The sequence below is a fragment of the Pelodiscus sinensis genome, chromosome 1, assembly GCF_052426305.1.
Source record: "Pelodiscus sinensis isolate ZL-2025 chromosome 1, ASM5242630v1, whole genome shotgun sequence".
Taxonomy (NCBI): domain Eukaryota; kingdom Metazoa; phylum Chordata; order Testudines; family Trionychidae; genus Pelodiscus; species Pelodiscus sinensis.
In genome coordinates, this window is record NC_143052.1 from 247921035 (window position 1) to 247944604 (window position 23570).

The 23570-nt window shown below is 39.1% G+C and overlaps 1 protein-coding gene across 1 annotated transcript in view; it reads left to right on the plus strand.

Annotated features, from left to right (window-relative positions):
• Positions 1 to 23570, plus strand: part of EFNB2 (ephrin B2) — a 52822-nt gene that overhangs the window by 15703 nt on the left and 13549 nt on the right. Inside the window, exon 2 of the mRNA XM_006115561.5 lies at positions 11267 to 11550. Within this exon, the coding sequence (XP_006115623.1) occupies positions 11267 to 11550 (284 nt within the window). The remainder of the gene's footprint in view (positions 1 to 11266; positions 11551 to 23570) is intronic.

Consider the following 23570-nt stretch of genomic DNA (forward strand, 5'->3'; position numbering starts at 1 on the left):
CAAAAAAATGTTGATTTTAAGGGTATTTTTCCATGGTTGAGGTTGCATTTCTCTCTAGGTTTGTGATCTTCTGTTTTTCAAATAACTAGTATTTATGAATATTTTCTGCATGTGGAGACTTTAAAAAAATCGTAGCAGTCATTTAACATTAAGCATTGTGGCCATAAGTGTTAGATGTATGTATTTCTGTGCTCTGTCCTTTAACCCCTGCATCAAATATGCTGCCCATTTAGAACGATTGAGTCAGAAATCCTTCCTCAAACATATTTAGATCATAACCACATAAAGCACTTCTAAAAGAAGTCTAACATTACGAATAACAACTAGTGCTCATTTTGTGTATTACCAGCAGTACATCTGTGTAAAAAAACAAAACAAAAAGAACTCTGAGGCTTGGGATTCCTGCTTGAAGTACTAAAGTGTATAGCAGTGTCATGGGTCAAGAGTTGGGCTCTCATCCAGAGCCGCATGCATCATTTATCAAGAGGTAACTAGAAAGAGCAACTAATTACAATGCACCTACTGAGTGTTTTCTCTTCAGAAATTCCACAGAATAACCCATTTGTACAGACTGGCTTCCACTCTCCACTGCAGCCACTTGTTTTTGTTTCTTTTTAATTGTTAAAAACCTCTTCTGTAGAAGTGTATGTGTATGTGTAAATGTGTGCGTGTTACCAAATTGAAAATCTAATGCCACTTTAAAATATAGATAATATAATCAAGCTCAGTTTAAAAATAGAATATTGGTAATATTTATATAACATTCTTTAGTGTGGAGACCAAACGTACAGCACATTAGCTTCTCTTTTGTGGTAACCAGAATTGATTTAGTAAATGGATCAGAATTCTCTAGTGCTTTATATTCTTAGGCCACTGCAGTAATTGCTTTCTGCACAATAATACAAAAAAGTTAATTGCTATTAATAGTACTTTATGTGGAGGTCACCTAAGAAGGCTGAATCTAATATCTGCCATTTTGAACAGACGTCTACTATCAGCCCTGTTAAAAGAGGCTAGATCCTAACATTTTCATAATCCCAGGCCTTACTACTGGGGTTACAGTAAATACTCTTAAGTGAGGCATTGCAATCTGGTGTGACAAAAGCTAGACCTTCTTCCCCATCCTAATGTAAAAAAAGCCAGCTAGGCATTTGCTATGGGAGTGTTTTTGCTTTTTAGGTGGGATGAAATTCAGTTTTCCCCATCCATTCAGTGTATTTTGCACTGATTGCTCATCCCAGATGTATGTCTTGTAGTGAAGGGTGAAGCGTGAGCCTGTCCAAATTTGAAGAAGGGTGACGGTGTGTTGTTGTTGTTTGTTTTCATAATTGACAGTAAGCATGAGGGAAAAGTTAAATCTTGCCCTTTATGTATACACTGTGGTTGAATTTCACCCCCATGGTTGAGCATGCACAGAAGACATGATGTAGTTCCAGAATCTTGTGGTAGCCCCGAATGAAGGGGTTGAAGGTAGAGCTTCATTATGGCTTCTGCAGTCTAGGTCCTGGGGAGGTTGACTTTGAACAGAGAGAAATGCTGGGGATTAAGCTACTACTCAGTTATATGACTCCAGTTGCTGGGACTTGTGTAGGTTGGAAGTGCAGTAGACCAGTGGTCCTCTATTCATCCCAGGAGATGAGGTGGCAGATGTAGAAAGCCTGGACTGCACTATATTTGGCATTATGTGTTGTTTCCATTGAACAAGAGCTAATTTTTAAGATGAAATCATAGCCTTTAAAAACCACATCTTTTCACAAGAGGATAAGGTATCTAATGTAATGGTATCTCCAGGAGAGGAGATTCAGTGCCAGATCGTGTTTGGCCTCTTGCATGTACACAAAGGATGGAGGCGGGGCACTTTCCTCACACCGGATCTGGTTACATTTGGAGACTCTGTGCTCCTTCAAGTGCAAGACTGTATCCAGCTTGTGACACCCCTCAGCCAACCTTCTTATAAGAGGTTCAGAAGAGATGTAATCGTGCTTATTCTCCTCCCCTTCCCTCCCCCCCTCCTCCAGGTCCCTCCCTGGCAATGAGCCTTGAGTTCACTGGTCACAAAAGCAAGAACATTCTGCATCCTCATAAAGGGTCGCTCAAGGGCTTTGTTCCCAGGAGCTACAGGGGACGCCATGCCTCCCAGTGTCTCTCAGGGCTGAGTAGATGGGGACTGTATGACTTCTCAGTGTCCCTTCCTCAGTGCCTACACTGCCTGAAGCAGTCCTGCCTGTGGCACGGTGCAGTGTTTGGCCTGGCCTGGCTGGTGCAGCCTGCAGTGTGGCAGGCTAGCTGGGCTGGAGCAGCCCTCTGCCCATGACATGCTGCAGGCGGAAGGCGGTTCCGGCCCGGCTGGGTCCACCACACCATGGGCGGGGCATGGGGCTTCTCCATTGGCCCCCCACTGTTGGCATGATGCAGCGGCCCGTTAACTGGTTAAACATATAGTTTAACCGTTAATATTTTAAACAGGATTTTACATTCCTATTAGTAGGCTGACCCTCTGACAACCCCTGTTTCCAGATGACTTTATCTTGCACCACTGTGGTAAACTGAAGTTCCGCAACTTTATAGAGGATCTTGTCCTCTATGAAGTACTATGACATGCCTGAGGCTGTGGTGAATTTTGTTACGCTAACTGGTGGCAGTGCTGCTATTTTGTGTGTAGAATGGAAACTTGACTACATGAATACATAGTTCGCTGCTGGCTGGGTGGTGTATCTGCCCTGCATTAGCCTGCTTCATGCTAAATGGTTGTGTGAACATATGGTAGCAGTTCCACAGTGCACTTTGATCTAATCTTGTTTCATAATGAAGTAGATTTACACCCCAGCTTGCCGTGAGTAAAATGTTTGGATAGACAAGTCCTAAGTGGGCTGAAGACTTGACATACACCTTTTTTTAACACACTGCCTGTACTTCTTCCCGTCTAAGCAGAAGCAGGGGTTAGTGAGTTAGAGGAAGGGGTGAACAGGTCCTGCACAGTGCAATAATAGAGTATGGAAAATAGTGACTATTGGACACTATTTTTGAAACTTTTGTATTCAAATGGATCACCAAAGTAAATATGTAGAATGTTTCCAGGCCCCCAAAGTACCTTTGTTGAGGGCTTTTTTAAAAATTATTTTTCTTTTTTGAAAGGGAGTGTAAAAGAGCTGCAGTTTTAGAAACTTTCATTGTAATATTTTGTAATTTGTTCTTTTGACTTTCAGTGATCTTTAGTTGTAATTGTGAATTTAATTTTTGTTATTAAATCTTTTTTTGGGCCTCATCCTGCAATCCTTTATTAATGCACATAATCCTTCCTCACATGAGTAGTCCCATTACTGTGAGAGTTCATGTATACTCAAAGACTACTGGTGTGAGTAAGAATTTTGTGGGGTAAATACTAGATGAGCAGGTTGACTTTTTTCAACCAATGCATCACTTAAAATTTCGTGTCACACCTTGTTATATGCTTCTGATTGCCTAACATTGAAAAGGAAAATAGCTTTCAAACCATGTTTAAGTAAATTGAAATTACATAAAATGGAATACATTCCTTTATTTTCAATGTATATTCTGCTAATTTGCATGTTAAATTGATTCAGTCATCACATTATATTTTTGGTATAAATTCCACAGTCAGAGATAATTTTTCTCCCAGAGGACTGGTGCAAAACTAGTCGCTTAAAAAAACCAAATTCCATATGATTTTTGAAAGATGAGCTTTTCTATCTTTTTTAATGTTGCTCATTTTGATATTTCTACCACATCAGCTGCTGTGGAGTCAAGTATGTGCCAGGTCAGACCCTGGTCCTATTGAGTTTAGTAGCAAAACTCCCTGTTAATGTAATCTAGAGTGAGTTCAGGCCCATAAAGCTACTGCTTCTGGAAATGTAGAGATATACTTTCTAATAAAGTATACAGTATCTCCAGATTATAGTTATACCCTGAAATGGAATAAGGTGATTGATGTAAAAAGTTGTATTTTTGTATTTGAATAGAGAATTCATTCACTTAGAACTTGTTTAAGGACATTTGAGGTTTGAGTCAAAGCCCACTCAGGTCTATTGAAAGACTATTATTCAGTTCAGTGGGCTTTGCGTCAGGCCATTGGTACCTGAGTAAAACCCAATGAAATCAATGGGAGCTTTTCTACCGATTTCAGTGGGCTGTGGATCAACCTTTTAGAACTTTTGTTTTGTTTAAATGTGCCTGCCATTGGCAAAATGATATACAAAATACTAATTTTGTCATTGTTTGAAAAAGAATACCATGAATATATAATGGCCATTGTTTTATTTTTTGTTTTTTAAATGAGATATACTTGGCATAATATTCTTTAGTCTGCTGCAATTTGTACTTTTACAAATAACATGGCCACATCTAACATATTAGGCTATTACTATTCATGACGTTACCTTCATGAAACTTTTAAGTGAGTAACTTTATAGTCAGATTGGTAGTTAAACTTCATGAAGTTAAGTAGCTGGGATTCATTAACAGAAGGTTTCCTATTTTACTTTTAAAGGAGTGACTTGATTGTTCACAGTATTAGGCTACATCTACACTGCAGGCTTCTTGCGCAAGAACTTTTTGCGAAAGAGATCTTCCGGAAAACTTTTTGTGCAAGAGTGTGTCCACACTGCCATGTGCTTTTGCACAAGAGAGCGTCCAAACTGCCATGGATGCTCTTGTGCAATAAAGCTTTGAAGGCCATTCACAGAATGGCCATCAGAGCACCTGTGCTTTTTCCAATAAGGATTTCTTGCTCAAGAAACCCCTGTTGTCTGTCCACACACACCTTTTTGTGCAAGAGCTCTTGTGCAAAAAAGCTTATATCTTGCAGAAAGAGGAATAACTCTTGCGCAAAAAACCCTGTCTTCTGACGATCTACTGTACTTTTTCTGGAGCAAAAATGCATTTGTAGTATGGACGCTCCACGAGTTTTTGCGCAAAAATGATTGGTTTTGCGCAAAAACTCTGTAGTGTAGTCATAGCCTTAGGATTTTTATCATGTTAATTTAAGACTCAGTGTTGATACCAATATATTAGAGCATGGAAATTTGGCACTCTTTACCCAGTTCCATACTTGAGGTTAATAGATACTAGCATGCTTTCTATAATTGTATTCATTTAAACATTATTGGGAAATTTCTAAAGCTGAGAGTATATAGAATTTTCCAGGTTGGGAAAAGCACAGCAGCACGTATTTTTGGTATCCAGATTAATGTTGTCTAAGAATTTGTCTCCCTTGACTATTTATAGTTTCAGAAGTAGTTATGTAGCTGCTTCCCCTGAGGATTGCATTAGAATTGGAGACTTCTTTATTGGTTCAGGGCTGCCAGCATAAGGGACGTTGCTGAGCAAAAAAGCATCCCTATGGCCAGACATACTGGTTGCTAGTATGATCCCTTGGGTCCTTAGGCAGATACTAAGTGCAAATTAGAGCATCCCTGGTACTGCCATCCAATTCTTGGGATTGGGGAGGGTAGGAGGTAGATTAAATTCACCATTGTCCCTCTGTCTCCTCTGATCTTGCACTCCTGGCCTAAAAGTCTCATTCTTGGAAAAGAGGCAGCTGTATGCCAATAAATTTCAATAGAAGCAGGAACTGTTCCCCACTTCGTGTGTGTCTTTGTATCTATTTACCCACTAGTATTTGTACTATTGTATCTCTTCAGTATATTAACAGAAATAATTGATTTAACCTGATTAAATTCACCACCAATGGAAACCTGCACTGAAAGCAGGCAACTGGCTGGTAACATAGCATTTGGGACTATGGAATCTGCATTTAGGCTTTAATCCGTATTCTGTGTTTCTTTGCTCTAGAAGTTGCCCCAACTGTTTCAGATGTAATTAATGTATCCTTGCTGTGAGACTTAAAGTCCAGAGTGTAATCTTTAGTGTAACACATGCCACTGGCACCACTGTTCTGGCATCGTTCGTGGGATTCAGAAGACTTTTTGATCCTCCGTATTAGTTACACTTCTATTTGACATAAGCTTTTAATTAGTTGAAGGCACCTTCTTGTGCACACCTTTCAAAGCATTTCCAAGGTACTTGGATGGATTTTGGATGTGTGAATGTCCAATACTGCAGTCATCCTGCTGTTATCTTGTTTGGCGTCAAACAATGATTTTTTTGTTAGGACTGTAGGATGAGAGCAACTTAGTGACTTTATTATGCAGCCCTTCACACATTTCAACAGGGAGGTGTTTGGCTTACTACATTTAACATTTGTAAACAGTAGATGCAGTGATATAAATATTACAAGCTATATTACAAGCTGCTGAAGTTTTGTTAACTTACACTTTGGCTGAATGTAATCCTCCATTTACAGAAGTAAAGGATTAGGTCAAGATTTTTAAAAAATGAGATCCTAGAATTCTTCTCCTAATTCCATATGTAAGCACCCCAAATAACTGGCCTTACTCAGCACTTTTGAAAATCAGTTTATTTGTTTAGGAGCCAAAGTGAAAAAAAATAAGGGGCTGTCTCTGCCTCGATCCCACTTCAGCAGCCCTTGGTGTGTAAGCCCTCGCCTCACTTCAGCAGCCCTTGGTTGGAACATGGCCTCTGAAGCTCAGAGAGATTAGAGGGTCTCAGAATCGAGGCTGCAGCCGAAGTGTAAACATTTACACTAATATTTTTAATCCAGTAACATGAGCCCCAGGATCCCGAGTCAGTTGATGGGGGTTCTGAGTCTCGAAGGCTCGGGGAGTTTTTGTAGTCTCGCTTTTGTAGCAGTTCTCAAACTGTGAATTGCAACCCCAGAGTGGGTTGTGAATCCATTTTTAATGGGGTCACCAGAGCCAGCATTAGAATTGTTGATATCCGTGTCTGAAGTTAAAGCCTGAATTCTGCCCCACCCGGGATGACAAGCCTTGGGTTTGGACCTTCTTTCTCCCCATCTGGGGCAGACAAGCTCAAGTGTCAGTCCTTCCCTCCTCTCTCATCTACCAGGGTCATGTAGTCATTTTGCTGTCAGAAGGGGACTGTGATGCAATGAAGTTTGAGAACCTTTGCCCTAGAAGCCTAAGTTTAGTCTCATATTTTGGGGGATATTTCAGCCTTACTCTTACGTCACTTCATAATAACTGTTCCCAGTTATGTAGAGCCGTTCCCGGTATGATGGCATTGAAATGAATCCGTGAAGCTCTTGATCTTTACAGTCTCCACCCTTTTTTATAAGTTACTATCACAAGGAAAGTAAATTGCAACAACTCTGCTCATGAAAAGGTCACAGCGAAAGCCACAAACTGTGGAGAAGGTTTCAACGCAATCAGGCTCCTAGCACAACCTTTTCATTTTCAGGCCCACTTTTTTGCCTCCTCTACCTCATCAGTATTAAATGTTAGAAGTCTGAAAATTGGAGTGGAAGTAGCTTTGTCAGGTTCAATTTTCAGAATATGCCGAGTTCAGACACAGCCAGAATATTCTCTCTGCTGTAATGTCTAACCAGGTCATCAGTTAAAGCTCTCGTAAAACGTATGTAAACTGTAAAATGGGGCTGGTGTGTCCTTTGCACTTTACCTTCCAATTCCTGGCTTTTAGATAGCTTTTAAAACTCTTTAACCTTTTATGTCCTGTTCCATTTTTCTGTTCTTTTGGATGTATTTATTTCATTGAAACAAACAAACAAGCAATCAAGAGCAATAGAAAGCAGATTTCCAACTATGTGTCTGTTTTTAATTGAAAACTGGCCTGTCAGACTACCTTTGGGCCCTCCCCTATGTGTTTGGGGCCAAGGTATACTCCAAACTTCCATTCACTTCACTCATCCCTACTGACCCAGTGCCTCCAAAATTTGGGATCATCTTCAAAGGGTCCTCTTTGTTGTTTTCAGAAAGGCTTCTAAATTTTATCAGCAAGATTTATGGTAATCAGGCATATGTTCTAAACCAATTAATGCAACATTGACATCATTGTGATATGCAAATGTAAACTGGGTTCTTAAAATAAAGGGTTCAGTTCTGCAAACTGCTTCTATGAATTGTAGTGAGTATTTCAATTATCTGCAATGGAAATACATGAGTAAATGCTTGCAGGTCTGGTACCAAACAGCAGCTAGTTTTTGTTCTGGCACCTTGGGGTGAGAGAGGGGAGGCGGTAGGGTTGCCAGGTGTCCAGTATTCACCCGGATAGTCTGGTATTTTCATCTCCTGCACGGTAAATAAATTCAAGAGAATACCGGACACCTGAAATGTCCGGTATTTTCTGAATTTTTCCCCGGCCAGGAGGCGAAAATGCCGGGCACCTGGCAATCCTACAAACATTCAGCGCCCGGCCTCCCTCCTCTCCCCCCCAACCCCCCCAGCTCCCTGACCCCAGCCCCCATGCTTACCTGGTTCCCCAAGGCTGCCGGCACAAAATGGCTGCCGGCTAAAAGACCTAGGGGAAGCAATGCTTTCCCTGGGTCTTAGTGCTCATCTGCTCCCCAGTTCCTATCCCTGCACTCACTCTTAAAGGGGACATGCTGTTTTAATGCTGTTTTATTTTATTTTATTTTTTTTGGCTTAGTAAGTCCTTGAAGTCCCTTTTTTTCCCCCTCCCAGCTCAACAACTTTGGTCTCCCCCTCCCTTTTTTTTCCCTTCAACAGATTTTTTTCACCGTGTTTTTTTTTGGGGGGGGGGGGGGTGTTCGGTATATTTGTTTCAACCATCTGGCAACCCTAGGAGGAGGAGGAGAGGAGAAGAGCACATGTAATGTTCAGTCTGCCCCAAGATTGTATGTGTATTGGAGAGAGGTAGAGTAAGTTCTGTCCTAGCCCAACCCTCTTTATGCTCCTTGTGAAGGATTGGCCATTCCCTGCTAGTACCCCTATAGATGCTGCCCTCTCCAAAGGTGACCGGGATGAAAAAGCAAGTGTGGAGCTTCTCCGTTCTGGCCATCTCTGCCATGGAGAGAGTATATATTGCATTCCTCCTACCTGTTCTGAGCTCTTGGAGGCTGTACGTTACAGCATCACGCTGGCCCTAAGGTAGGCCTGACTCCAGTAGGCCTAGCTATGCCCAATATTAGCAACACTGAAATTAACTAGCACAAGAGAGGGACCCAATGAATTACAGCAACATGCACTCTTCTTGCCATAACAGTCTTGGTTTTTTTAATGCATTTGTAAGTACAATTGCCTTTCTCTTACTATGTGCTGCTTTACAACAAATATAATTCTTTCAAAATCTTTGTGAGTGAGACAGTTTTATTCAGTAATACAAATCATAAATCCTAAACTCACAAGCAGTTTACAGACCTGGAAGTTGGGGCGCCTCATTGCTGTCTTTGAGTTAGCAACTTCTGATCTATTATTAATGCTTTAACTCTGGTGGACTCCTTTAGGATGGGGGTACTTTAAACTTACAGCTTTGTTCTTTGTCTCTAATGTTTTAATGAGCCTGCAGTATGAAGGCCTACGAATGAACTGGGTTTACTAAGTGTGTTGTTTAGTTTTAGCACTTGAAAAAGGATGATCATTAGGAAGCCATTGTTTCAGTTTTTCAGAGCAATTTTCCATTAAGGAAGATCTTTGCGGCAATATGGCTGGTAGGCAGGAGAAAAAGGGAAGAGAGAGGCTTTCAGCTGTAGGCATTAGGGGATATTGTATCAGTAGTTTCAGCTGTAAAGACTTGCTTTGAGGCATTCATTGGAACAAATACGTCTTAAGAAAAAACATGAACAGAAAAATGCAGTAGCTTTTGTCTTTGCGAGAATAGGGCTCTTCGTTTTGTGGCTGAATCAATATTTCAATTAATTATTTTTAGTTTTCCTTTATGGGTTTGTAAAACATTTCTGTTAAGGCACAATTTAAAATATGTCCTGTTGTTTGATCGATGAGTGACTAATTATGATAAGTAACTCAACATGTTCTTGATAAAGCTTGCCTGTTAATTAACTTCAACAGCAAACATATAATAGCAGGACGAAAACAAAATGCTTGCACACTTGTGATTTCCGAAAAATTATGAAATCTGTGTCAGCAAGTTTTTAAAGGGAATGCTTGAGAAATAGAGTACCTTTGGATTGCAATACGAGACATAAAACCCTGGGGAAGTTACAAAGACCATAACCATGTTCTCAAGATTGGGCAGCAAAAAGGTGAAGATGATATCATTATAGTGAAGCTGGTCACATTATTATACGTTGGCAGTAAGAGGTAAGCTCTTTGGAGCAAAGAATGTCTTTTTGCTCTGTTTGTACATCTTGCACATGGAGTCAAAATGGGTAACCAGGTTAGTCTGCATTTGCAAAAACACCAAGAAGTCCTGTAGTACTTTAGGGTTTGTCTACACTGCCACCCTAGTTGGAACTAGGGTGGCTAATGTAGTCATTTGAACTTGCAAATGAAGCCCGAGATTAAAATATCCCGGGCTTTATTTGCATGTTCCCGGGTGCTGCCATTTTTAAATCCCCCGTAGTTCGAACTACCTGCCCGCGGCTACACGCGGCAGTTTAAAGTTAATCCAAACTAAGTCCTTAGTTTGGATTAACTGTTACTCCTCGTAGAATGAGGTTTAACAGTTAATCCGAACTAAGGATTTAGTTCGGATTAACTTTAAACTGCCGCGTGTAGCCGCGGCCAGGTAGTTCGAACTACGGGGGATTTAAAAATGGCGGCACCTGGGAACATGCAAATAAAGCCCGGGATATTTTAATCCCGGGCTTCATTTGCAAGTTCAAATGACTACATTAGCCACCCTAGTTCCAACTAGGGTGGCAGTATAGATATACCCCTTAGAGTCTAACAGAAGTTGTTATTGGTGTCCTAGTCCATGTCTGGGTCCCCTCTCAGTGCTATACTGTACAAATAATAGGTAGTGATATGCTAGTACATTCTAGATCATACTCTGCCCTGGCACCGAAGGTGCAACAAATTCCTCACTTCTTTGTCTCCCGTACAGGAACCAAGCAAAAATAAGTGCAAAGTAGTGTGAAAACTAGAGATAATAGCGATCTAAAACAGGGAGGAGAAACAATGCATGATCCTGCCCTTCTGGCACTGGCTGATGGAGTTGAGTTCAAGGAAGCTTTGATAATTCTTGTGCTTGAGTGGGACACAAAGTCTTTTGAAGTCCCCAAAAGTGGGACAGTGCTTATAAGACATTCTCTTGCTCAAATTTTGTTGCTTTTGAATTGTCAGGCACGAACTATCAACAGCTGCTTTGTTCAGTTGTATCATGTATGGCTTGGAAACTATATTCTTCCTGTCCACCCATTTTACATGCCATTTGTATGCATTAGTCTTTTATCAAATGTCTCACATTTCCCCTTTTCTCCTGGTTCTTTTAGATTCCTTCCTGGACAAGGACTGGTACTATATCCACAAATAGGAGACAAACTGGATATTATATGCCCAAAGGTGGACTCTAAAACTGTTGGCCAGTATGAGTATTATAAGGTCTACATGGTAGATAAGGACCAAGCAGATAGCTGTACTATTAAAATGGAAAACACGCCTCTACTCAACTGTGCTAAGCCAGATCAAGATGTTAAATTTACCATCAAGTTTCAAGAGTTCAGCCCTAATCTCTGGGGTCTGGAATTTCAGAGGAACAAAGATTATTACATAATTTGTAAGTACATGTCGACATTTGTTTATTCTTTTTCTTTTTTATATATGTATATTGTATACACATGAGAAGAAGTTGACTAGGTTTGTATTTATTTTCTTTGAAAAAATTTTCTGGGCAGCTTGTTTTTAACAACATCCCTGCTGCATTTGTAGAGCCTCTCTCTCTTTTTCCAGCTTGTTTTCAGTCACTATAGATTGTACAATTATGCCTGTAAGGGGCATCTCATAATAGCTTTGGGTACTTATTAAGCTACAGCAGATAGCTATGTCTCTGTTCATATGGTAACTTGCAATTTGAAGAGTCCCTTAGAAGTCAGTGGGGCTTTTTGCAAGATTATATTCTACCTATTCTGAGTAAAAGTATCCAAATCTAGCCTCAGTCAAATCTTATTAAAGATTAGGACCTAGATCCTCAGTGAATGTAAAATGGCAATTGACTTCAGAGGTGCTATGCTAAATTTACACCAGCTAAGGATACAGCCCTCTGATGTAATGGTCAGTGTGTCTCATTCATAGCCTTATGGGCATTCCATCTTTCTCTGGAGAGCTGAGCAGAGATCATCTACTGGTAGGAGTTGGGTAAACTCTAGAAAGTCAATTTCCTGCAGTTACAGATAGTTTGGTCATTGGCAGATATTGGTTCTTTCCATTTTTTCTTTTTTCTTTGGAAACTGAGCCCCTGAAAAAAAGCTGAGAATGCTTTTGATATTTTTTCTTTTGTAATGAACATAGATTGTTTAAAAACACACACACAAAATATGAAATTGAGTGTTAAAGGAAAACAAATTGTAAAAATAATGTGAAGACCTACTTCCCTATTACATAGTATTCATATGCACTGCTTTTGGTAATTTCACTATATGTAAAATGTGTAGTAAATCACTCAGTTCAAGAGGTTCTCCAGAAAACTTAAATTTAAAGAGACTCAAAGTCAGAAACAGCTGCCCAGAGATATGCTATAGCCAGTAAAGAGCACAGCAATTTCCAGCTCTGTAAAGCTAGTTCCCTAATATAGCTCTGTCAGAAGTAGGCTCTGGTAATCAAGATATTTGCTGCCAGATATGTAAATGATATAATGCATATTTATCATCTATGCAAATTAGGACATGCAGTCATTTGCATAAAATCCAGATTTTTTTTTTTATATATATATATATATATATTCAGTTTAACAGATGTCAGTGCCCCTGGAAGAATGAATCGAGTTATCTGATGCAAGAGAGACACAAATATTTTGTTGTAACATTTCCCATTCTGTGTGGTTTTTGCATTCCATTTTTGACAGTATGTTCCCATCTGACTAAGAATGCTGATGAATCATGGGAATCATCATGTTGGGAGGGAAGTTTATGAGAATTGACTGTGGCTTGATCCAAAGAATTTAAAGGTTCCAAAGAATAGTATCCCAACCATGATGATGATGGCACTGCTAATAGTGAAGTGACCAGAGAAACACCATTGTACTGTATGCCATAAGGGAAAGCTGAGGTTAAGGTAATGTTTTCCCATGTCACGTAAACATTTTGATGATGGAAATATAAGAGAGATCTTCATACCCCAAATCCCCCCAAAAGTGTGACTATAGACTTGTCCACATGATGTTTTAGTCTGCACCAGAGAGGCGTAAATACTGATGCACCCTAGTATGTCAGGGCCAGTGAAGGCCTTGCTAATAACACAAAAAAATCTCTAGTATGGGTTAATGTAATGCTGTTTGAAATTTGACTACATTTGTGTGCACTAGGAAATTTCTAGTGCATGCTGTTAGGATCCATACAGGTCAGTTAGTTTGCAACACACTAGTGCACACTGGTTTGAACTAAAGTACCATGTAGACAAGTCTTGTATAAAGGTAGGGAAATAGTTTTTCTCCATTAAGTAATTACATGTAAAAAATGATTTCACTAACAAAAATATACTTTAAAATGCATTAGAAAAGAAAGCATATTGAAAGCTAGCCATTCTCGCATTCAGTTGTACATTAGTCTGCAATGAATCCATTGCATTGCTGTGGGACTGTTGGTAAAGTGATGTACTACTATTCAGTGTAAGTAAGAGCATCAGAATCTGATTTGAAGAGTTAATGCTGCTAATGGCAGTATTGGAAAGATGATGTTGCATACTATTGTGAAAATGAATAAACTGCAATGGAATAATGTTTTTACTTTTCTGGAGCTTGCTATCATCAGTTTTTGATTCCTTGGAAATTACAGTATAATCTCAGAGTTATAAGCACCAGAGTTATCAACTGACCAGTCAACACACCTCAGTTGAAACTAGAAGTATGTAATCAGCAGGAGAGAAAGAGAGAGAGAAGCAAATACAGTACATTATTGTGTTAAACATAAACTGCTAAGAAAAGGGAAAGCTGTATTTTTCTTTTGCGTAGTAAAGTTTCAAAGTTTCTTCTGTATAGTAAAGTTTCAACGATGTATTAAATCAATGTTGAGTTGTAAAATTTTGAAAGAACAACCATAATGTTTTGTTCAGAGATATGAACATTTCAGAGTTACTAACAACCTCCATTCCCAAAGTGTTTCAAACTCTGAGGTTCTGCTGTAATTGATCTATTTATGCTTTTGCTGTATTATCTGATTTCTTTCCAGTAGAGCTGGATGAGGTCAAATGTAGTTGAGATCTGAGATGCATTCACATAAGATTACCCTAAAATATACAGCTATTTAACGAGCATAACATAACTCCCTAAGGAAATCTATAATTAAATGCATGAAACTAAATCATGCCTCCAGTGTAAGCATACATGGGAAGGACAAAGATAGGTAGAAAACTGTACAGATTTCAGCCTGTGGAGTTTCTGGTAAACCATCTCATCCATTCATTCCACTAAACCACTGTGTGGGCAGGAGGTGTGACTCTCTATCCCTTGTATTTCATAATAAGCTCTGTGATACTCAGATATCCACAAAAGCCTGGGTCTTCATGCAGAGGCCCAGAACCTCTCTGGAAGGAATAACCTTCCCTAAGAGGAAAGGAAGATTTTTTTAAGGTGGATCAAGATTACATAAAATAAAATGTAAAATCATTGTAGTTATGGAAGTTGTTATGATTTTAGATGGATTGATGCCTAAACCTGGGGAAGTCCTGGCCCCATTGAAGTCAATGACAAAAATCTCACTGACTCCAGGAGAACTGTGATTTTTATACAGTAACTTTACTCTTCGTTTAGCCCCAGAAAGTGCAGAGCCACAAATGCACTAATTTGGCTTGGAGGGGATTCCATGGAGTTGAAGGAAGAGACAATGTTATTTTTGCTCAAATCACCACCACCTATATAGTAGAATTGTGGCAAGCAGAGCACATTTTCTGTGTACCTCCTCCATTCTGTGGCATAAAGCAAAGGGAGTGATCTGGTCCAAAGTCTTCAAGAAGCTGAATATGAAGCACTAAACAGCCATGTTCAATGTAATCATTGCATTTTAGAAATTTGAAAAATAAGTTTTATTCCTCAAGAGAGAATGCTTGGACCCAAGAGGTGGCTACAGAATGCCCCTAGGAAAAGTTCCACTGAATCCGATCGTCTGACTCTGACCTCTTTAGCTCAGCTTTCCATTAGATGATCATTTGCTTTGACAGTAGCAAAATGGAATATGCAGTTTTTCTTAAGCGTTTTTTGTCAGCTTCTTCAAGTGACCCATTTATGTAATTGGCCGCTGGCTTAAATTGTAAAAAAAATCGTGACTCCCTCACTGATCTAAAAGGTTGGACTGGCTAGTAGTACTAACACTCAGAGAATTCTTTTAATAGCAGGGTGTTTTTTAAGAGCTAAAACATTTATTCTGGATCTTAAGCATTAAGTGGATTTTTAATAAAACTTTTATACCATCAGTTTGTCATACTATTACAATTAAAAGGCAGTAACTGTCATTAAATGACTCTACAGATTGCGCCCTGAAATATGGCCTGCTTGGAAGGAGTAAATCTTTTAGAGTGACCGATCAGATTTACAAGAACATTTGATTTTTTTTTCCTGACAAAACATTTTTTAATCTTCTGCTAGTCTGAAGAATCCAATGCCTTTTACACAGTGTTCTTAGTTTGCAGTACTTGGAACCTGCCAAACAGCTCACAAGAGCATTTTCAGCTACCCAAAAGCAACCAGTGCAAAGGTGCCGTCATTAAAATGTTTTGAGATTAAAAGGCACAAAGCTGTAAAAAAAAAAAAAAAACCCTACAGAGTGGTGGTTCTCTATCTTTGTGACACAATCAGCCCAGAGCTGTGACCCATGTGACATCCTCAGAGCCATAAAGGTAGTAGTGGATGCAGCCCACCAAGGTAAATAGGTTGAGAACTACTGCTATAGACTTTCACTCCTTTTCCCATTACACAAAAGCAATTGTAATTTTACTGCAGAGCGTACATTTGTAGCGCTCTAATGTAATTTGTATTGTTTCCAGGAGGGAAAGCCCATGGTTTAAAAGCCACCTTGACTCTGGCTATACATGTACATTCTCTCTTCCTTCCTTGTCCTATTTCTCCTCTTCCTCAGACAATTAAATGAATTACCTCCAACTCTTCTTAGTGTAAAATGATATCTAAAGGTCAGCCTTTGAGTTTGTTGAGAATGTTTTAAGGGATATATCAGCAACACCACTTAAGTCTTGTTAAATTAAATATAAATACAATTCATACAAATAATATTATTGGAGAGAGAAAAAAACCCAGTGTCTGAACAGTTTCAAATTCCTAACAGAGTCTAAGACCTGCAGGACTAATGGAGTCATGGTCCAGTGGGATTTTTGTTCCAGACCACACAAGGTTTGTAAGAGAATAAGACTATTTTAGATTGATGGTCTTTGTTCATATTCAGTGCCATTACCTACTGACAGTTTATCTCATTTAAAACTAGACAGAGGTACTACAGCAGGAAATCTGTAAGTACCACTTCTCTGTTCCCAAGGGCAGCAAATGAAAGAACAAGATTGCTCTGATTGTTAATAGGATGGGAGCCGGTGAGGAAAAAAATTATATGCAAAGTGGATATATAAGCAGACAGGAAATGAAGAATGATTGCTTAGAAGGGAAGAAAGAATTATTTAAGAATTGCTCAAAATGAAACTGCTTTTAATATTTCACAGGATACAGTTTAGTATTTTCAACCACTATTTATTTATAGCATTTTTTTTTAGTTCACTTAGCTTTATGAATGATTTAACAATGCTGGAGATGTAGTGTACGCACAGAGGAAAACAATTTCCTTGCTAAGGAGCCTTTATTTATTCATCGTGTAGATCAGCGTTAAGGGAGAATTGAAATGCTTTTAAAAATAACTTAGGACCAGATCCTGCCAAGACTTATGTACATGATTATCTTTAGGCTCATGAGCCATTCTCCTGATTTCGGTCAGATTGCTCAAGTATAAAATCAAGCATAGGTGCAAGTCTTTGAAGGATCAGGGCCTTAGAGCCTATTCTTGTGCTGCTGGATATGAGTACCTATCACTAAAATCAATGAGACTTAACTTGTATCGCAAGTTTAAAGAGTAGGTCCCTTAATTAAGATCCAATATATTTATTAACCTAAAACAAGAAATACACTTACATTCATTTATTCTGTGTGGGACCAGTGGTCATTTATATTGTGCTATTACATAATATTGTGCATTACATATTTCATAGGATCTATTTCTAATGAATAGTACAGGAGTCCTGAGAATTGCATAGGCATCTATTGAAGTTTTTATATATCCAAACAATAAAATAAATTATATATAATATTCAAAAAAATAATTTTCCTCCTTACCCAAGTCCTGCCCAGCCTCGGATCAGAAATGCATTTTCCCCAGATATGGTTTCTTTGGATAATTTTTTATCTGAGAACTGCACTAGACAAACTACATCATATAGTAGCTGGGTGAAATTTGAGGTGACATTTTTTTGTAAAATTCCATCTCTAGTTTTAGTCAACATTGGAAATTTTGATGAAAAAATTATCAACGTTTTGATTTCTGATCAGCTCTTCTGTAAACTACGACCACACCTTAGTTGCTATTTTCAGTCCAAATACTAATGTAAGACAAGTTGGATTTGGCTTTAGGTAGTCTATAACAGTGGTTCTTTGCAGTGGTTAAGTTCCTTGGTCACAGTGTTCATGGAAATTACACAGGAATCTTTGTAGCAAAACCTATTTTAAAAACTTGGTTAGAGCTCTAACTTCTGATAGCATTATCTGTTTTTGATGCACTAGTTAATGACACCATAAGCAATTAAAGTGCAGGAAAATATTCATCTTTATTATGCTTATGATGTTTTAACTGTTGCAGAGAACATACAGAGCTCTGAACTCAGGTCCTGGCATGCAAGTCGAAAAGGAATTAAAAACACCCCCCTAGAGACTTAAGTTGTACCGAAAGCCCTGGTGTGAACAGCACTATATCTGTGGAAGATGCTCTTCCATCAACATAGCTACTGCCACACATTGGGGATGGTTTAATTACGATGGTGGGAGAACTCTCTCCTGTTGGCATAGAGCGGCTACACGGGATGTCTTACCACAGTGCAGCTGTAGTGATACAGCTGTGCCACATTGCAAAGTCTATAGCGTAAACATAGTCTGTAGCCTAAGTAAAAGTGGGTCTGATCTCCACAGTTCCTGCTGAAGTTAATGGGAATAACAGACACTCCGCACCTTTGAAGATCAGGCCAGTTTGATTTAAGTACTGCACCCAAGTTTGAAAACTTGGGCCCTGATCTCTGGGATTATCATTTATAGTTCTAGATACAGACACATACATACAATAATCACAACAGCATTTAACTTCTGATTAGCTTTGCAAAAAGTGCATTCAATAGTATCATAATTGATCTGAATACTCAGGTGCCAAGCTGTGTGTTGCTGAAGGATAGTTAGATGATGTAAATAGCTTTTTGTGTTTTGCAATAAAGCGGGCTTTTGTTGTGCTGGATGTAAAAGCAGGAGATGAAGGTATTCTTTTATTGAAGCAAACATGTGGAAAATTGCTCTAGATTGTTATAGTATAGAGCGTCTCCCCTGAAAGGAATGAGGTTCATCTGTAGGGCAAACTCTGACTGTGGCACTTTATTGGGGTTACTGCTGGACTCTACGCGGTCAAAGCAAATAACGTCATGTCCATCTAAACTATTATAAGCATGAGAGTGGCACATTTTCTCATCTGTAGTGTTATATTCTAAACTGTCACTAGGCATTAACTCAGTCACTGGTGAAGTCCTACCACCTAGAGATGAACTCTGCCTCAAAATGATGTTTTCCACTTCACTGCCACTCGTATAGCAATTACTGGGTCATTAATATCATTGCATGCAATTAGTGACAGTAGAATGAGCAGGAGTGGGCTTTTTATTTTGTTTTTAATATAAACATTTTACTATAACCTTTTCTCATCAAGGGCTTCAACTCATAAAAAACAGAGAATTTAAAGGCAGATGCAGATTTCTAAAGGAAGCTATTGAGTTTCTGTGCTACAGAAAGTATTTTCCTGAATAATATTGAAACGCAGGGTCTTGTTTCTAGCCAGGCTATTTGTCATTAGGGACAATCAGTGTAACCCGAATGCTAACTAATTCTATTAGTTCTGTTCAGCTGAACTGTTAAGCAAAGCACATTGTGGCAGTAGGGAGGTTTCTTTCTACCCATGTGAGGCTTTTGCCAGCGGCTGTTTTACAAACTCTGTAAAATATCTGTTCCTGTCTGGTGATGTTAGCAATCCAGTAATCTGCTTTGGAAAAAGTTATAAAGTGAATATATTTTAATTAGCAGGCTTGCTATATAGTTATATTCACCACTCACATACACATCATTTCTTTATGTAAACTATAGGCACCTGTTTGTGATAGTGATCCTGCTCTGCAAGTCTATGTCAAAAATACATTTCCTAAAATATTTTTCATGAGAACCATTTAACAGAACTAATGTTGGAAAAAATGTAACTCTAATGAAAGATCTTAGAAGTAAAATATTTTTAGCAAGAAAGCCTTGACGGTTGTTTTCTGTAATTGGCTCTGAACCTTTACAACTCTAAGACACTTGAAAACAGTGAAACAATCATATGGTTTGATGGCAAGGAAGAAGTAGTGATTATGGAGGGCACAAGCTAATTACTCCATATCACCCCATGCATTGGTCCAATCTCCATTAATAGGAAGGGGAGCAATTTAGGCCTGATCCTGCTTCAGATGTAGTCAGTGGCGGTTTTGCTGTTAATTTAAATGTGACCAAGGTCATCCATTACTGACATCACTGTTTGTTGAACTTCATGGGAAAGAACACATATTTTGGCTTGAGCATGGGTAGGTACTTGTAGCCTTACCATTCTCGATTGCATTGCAATGGACAATGACAGGCAGAGCCTGTGTTTTACAAAGACAAATGTGGCCCCTGAGACGACTGCCCGTTAAATCAAGATGTAGTTCTGGATCACATGGGATAATTATGGCAGAATTTTCTGTTTACCACACTTTACCCATGGAATCCACTCATCTGGAGATAAAAATGCTGCTGCCTTTCTCCTCAAAACTGACAGGTTTGGAAGCAAATAAATGTAGAGCTAACAAATGGCATTGGAACCTTGCTAAACGCCCTTTCCTTCCCTTAAAAGGAAAGACTTAAGTTTAATAGTAGTAATAATTAATAATAAAGGACCCAAGTCTGCCACCCTTGCTCAGGTTATATAATACTATATCCCATTGGAATAAGTGGCATTATTCACCTACTTAAGGCACTACTGAATGTGAATAAAGGTGTCAAAATTAGCCTAATGATTTATTCCCCAGCTGGCAGGTAGACACACGTATGCTATTTTGACTAAGTGGGGCTGCTCACATGTTTAAAATTATGAGTGGGGTGTGTATTTCCAGTGTCAGGGCCTAATTTTGGGACCTTTTATGGATACAGTATGGAAGCTGATTCTTTTCTAAAGAAGCCACAATTCAGTATATTTTTTAAAATGTGTTTTAATAGCAAAATTTTATTCCCCCTGCAAAATTTCTTTTAGCCCACCAGGCGGAGTACATGATGACTTACTCATTCTTCGGTTAACAGATCTGAATGAGTTTCTCTAGCTATTCCAGACTCATGAAGATCTGGCATTGCTGCTGGATGAAAAAGGCAAATATAATTCATTTAATTAAAACTCCCTTTATATCTCTGCAGCTGCCTAGTCCATCACCCCGGCTGTTCTAGAAACAACCTTTTTGAGTTGTGCTTTTTTGGAATGTGGTTCTTGGTGTTCTTAAACTGGTCTCGTAAATGTAGATAATTTATGGGAAAGAATTATTTATTTGGTGTTTTACTGAGAAAGTCTTTGAAAAGACTAAAAGTAGATGAAAGCAGCTAGAGCATATATACAAGATTCTGTAGCAAAGGAATGCTCTTTTATTTTAAAAAATGTACATAGTGATCTTGTGAGCTCATATTCAATCAGGTATACCATTGTAATTAGTGGGGATGTTAATGGGTATCCAGTTAACTGGTTACTCTTTAAGCATCGCCCTTAACGGGGATGCTTACCAGGTAACGGTTAACTGGAAGCCAGGGAGCAGTCCCCCGCCCTCGGCCTGCTGTGAACGGAGGGCTGCTCCAGCTCTACTGGACCCTGGTGCAGGGCTGACAGCTCCCAGCCTACCTGTGCTAGGAACTGGGGGCTCCTCAAAGGGCTGGAACAGCCCACCCACCCCGTTTAATAAGTTAACTGGTTAAACTTAACATTTAACTGGTTAACTAATTAAACAGGATTTTACGTCCCTAGTAGTCAGAATAACTTTTTATTACTGTTGAAGCTACTGCTGGATTTATGTTTTATTGCTGCTCTTAGGTTTTTCTGTTTCTTTTTCCGTTTTCAAGAGGAGCATAGGACGAAAGCTGATAATAAATGTATGTTGATTTTATTTGACTCTTAACTGTAAGAAATTTCAAAGGCCTAGATAGTGACTTAAGGTTCAATTCTGAGCAAGAGATGGTACATAGAGCTCACTACCTCAGGGGTATGCCTTGGGAGGCATTGTGCCTCATTAGACCCTTCTGAGTCTCAATTCCTTCCCTGCTTTGCCTTTACTGTGGCCTACACCAGCAGCAAATTACAGTAACTTCTGCCTCTGCAATGATGTAGTTGTGCTGGTTCGCATAGTAGAGGCTCCACTTGCTTCCCCGCCCAACTTCTCAAAGGGAAGAAGTAGTCAGTCAGCAGCAAGCACTTGCTCATCTCTGCATGCCCAGACGCAAGGTCTGAGCCGGAGGCGTGGGCATGTTGGGAATGGGTGTGATTTTACTTCCCGCTGTGGGGGTGTGTAATCCATGTCACAATCCAACCTTGGATTACATTGGTTGCAAATTTGTGTTAGGCTAAGGGACATGTCATGAATGTTGCCTATTTTCTCACTGAGAAAGCAGACAAGTATTTTTAACTGACAGAATCAAAGGTAATTGTGACAGATGTGAAGCTCAAGACTTTGTTGTAGTAACATTTTCCTTGAAGAAATGGTGATGGCATTTTTAATTTTGTACTGTGTATCTTTAAAAATGAGTGAGCCTTGATTTTTGTGACTTTGCCTTCATTTCTAATCTCTTTGTGAATGAAAAGCTATATACAGGCACAAATCCAGAAGCTTAATTTTCCATCTGATTAGAGCAAAGTCACCAACCTCATAGGTTGAAAACAGCCAAGATCCATGGAGCAGCTTAGCCTCCTGGGAGGCCCAGTAATAACAATCAAATGAAGACATATTAAAATGTAATATTACTTCCTCTCCATGGGGACTGTATAAAAATCATAGCCAGGAACTATTCTTGTCTGCTGATTTCTGTTTCACTCACTGATTCTCTGCCTCTGCATTTACGGCTAATGCATTTCACACAATAAACAGGGATTGTGAAGTTTTAAAAGCAAATAAATATGAAAGATCAAACACTGATTTATGACTTCCAGTGTCTTTTTATGTATTTTAAACCACAGAAGGCAGCACTAGAACTGTATGCTTTGGTCTGAATAATTTAATCACCTCCCATGGCAAATCAGACGGGGATATACTGAGAATATATTTTACAGTGACTGAAATAGACACATTCATTTCCCAAAAGCAAGAATTAGTCAAGTCTCTTTAACTGCCACATCTTAAAAATCCAGTGACACAAATCTGCAAATCAGCTTCACTTTGAGCCCAACCTTGCATTCCTTGCCCTCTGACAACTCTTATGAAATTCAAGTAATGTGACACAGGCCTCTAGTATAGTGATCAAACATCAATTTCAGTTTATTGTTGAAAACATGTTATCCTTAAACTTTGGATAGGAACAGGTGGGATTCCTAAAGATTCTAAGCATTTTTTGTTTGTTTGTTTAAAACTTGGCTATAGGCTCTTGCTGACCGACTGCTTCATTCTGCTTCTGTCTTTGGTCAACAGAAGTTTTACCATAGACTTCAGTGGAATATGTTTGGACTTCAGAAGCTCAGGATGCACCTGCAGCAACTAAAAACTAAAAACAACCCACTTTGTAAGCAGTAAAAGTAGGACTAATTCCCTATGTACGTGTTGGCTTAGGACAGTGTGTGTTTGTGGGAGTGACAGAGACATACACAGTGTGTGAGTGTGACAGAGATTTGCATTGCCAAGCTCCCTCTATGCTTAGTATCATTCTTGCTTATTTTCAGTTTACTAAAAGATGCTGATGATATAATGGAACTATGGCCCAATCCTGAAAACACACTTGGGAGCAACTTTGTTTAAGTATGTCAGTGTTTGCAGGGTTATATAGTTTTTCTGACGATGTCAATGTGATCAGGTAGACCACCCTGAGAATGCCACATTGAGCACAGATTGCAAGAAAATGGGCAGACAATCTCACCGAACTCAGTGACTGGGCGACAAAATGGCAAATGAAGTTTAATGTGGATAAATGTAAAGTAATGCACATGGGAAAAATAACCCCAGCTATACATATAATATGATGGAAGCTAATATAGTTACAACTAATCAGGAAAGAGATCTTGGAGTCATCGTGGATAGTTCTCTGAAGACGTCCACGCAGTG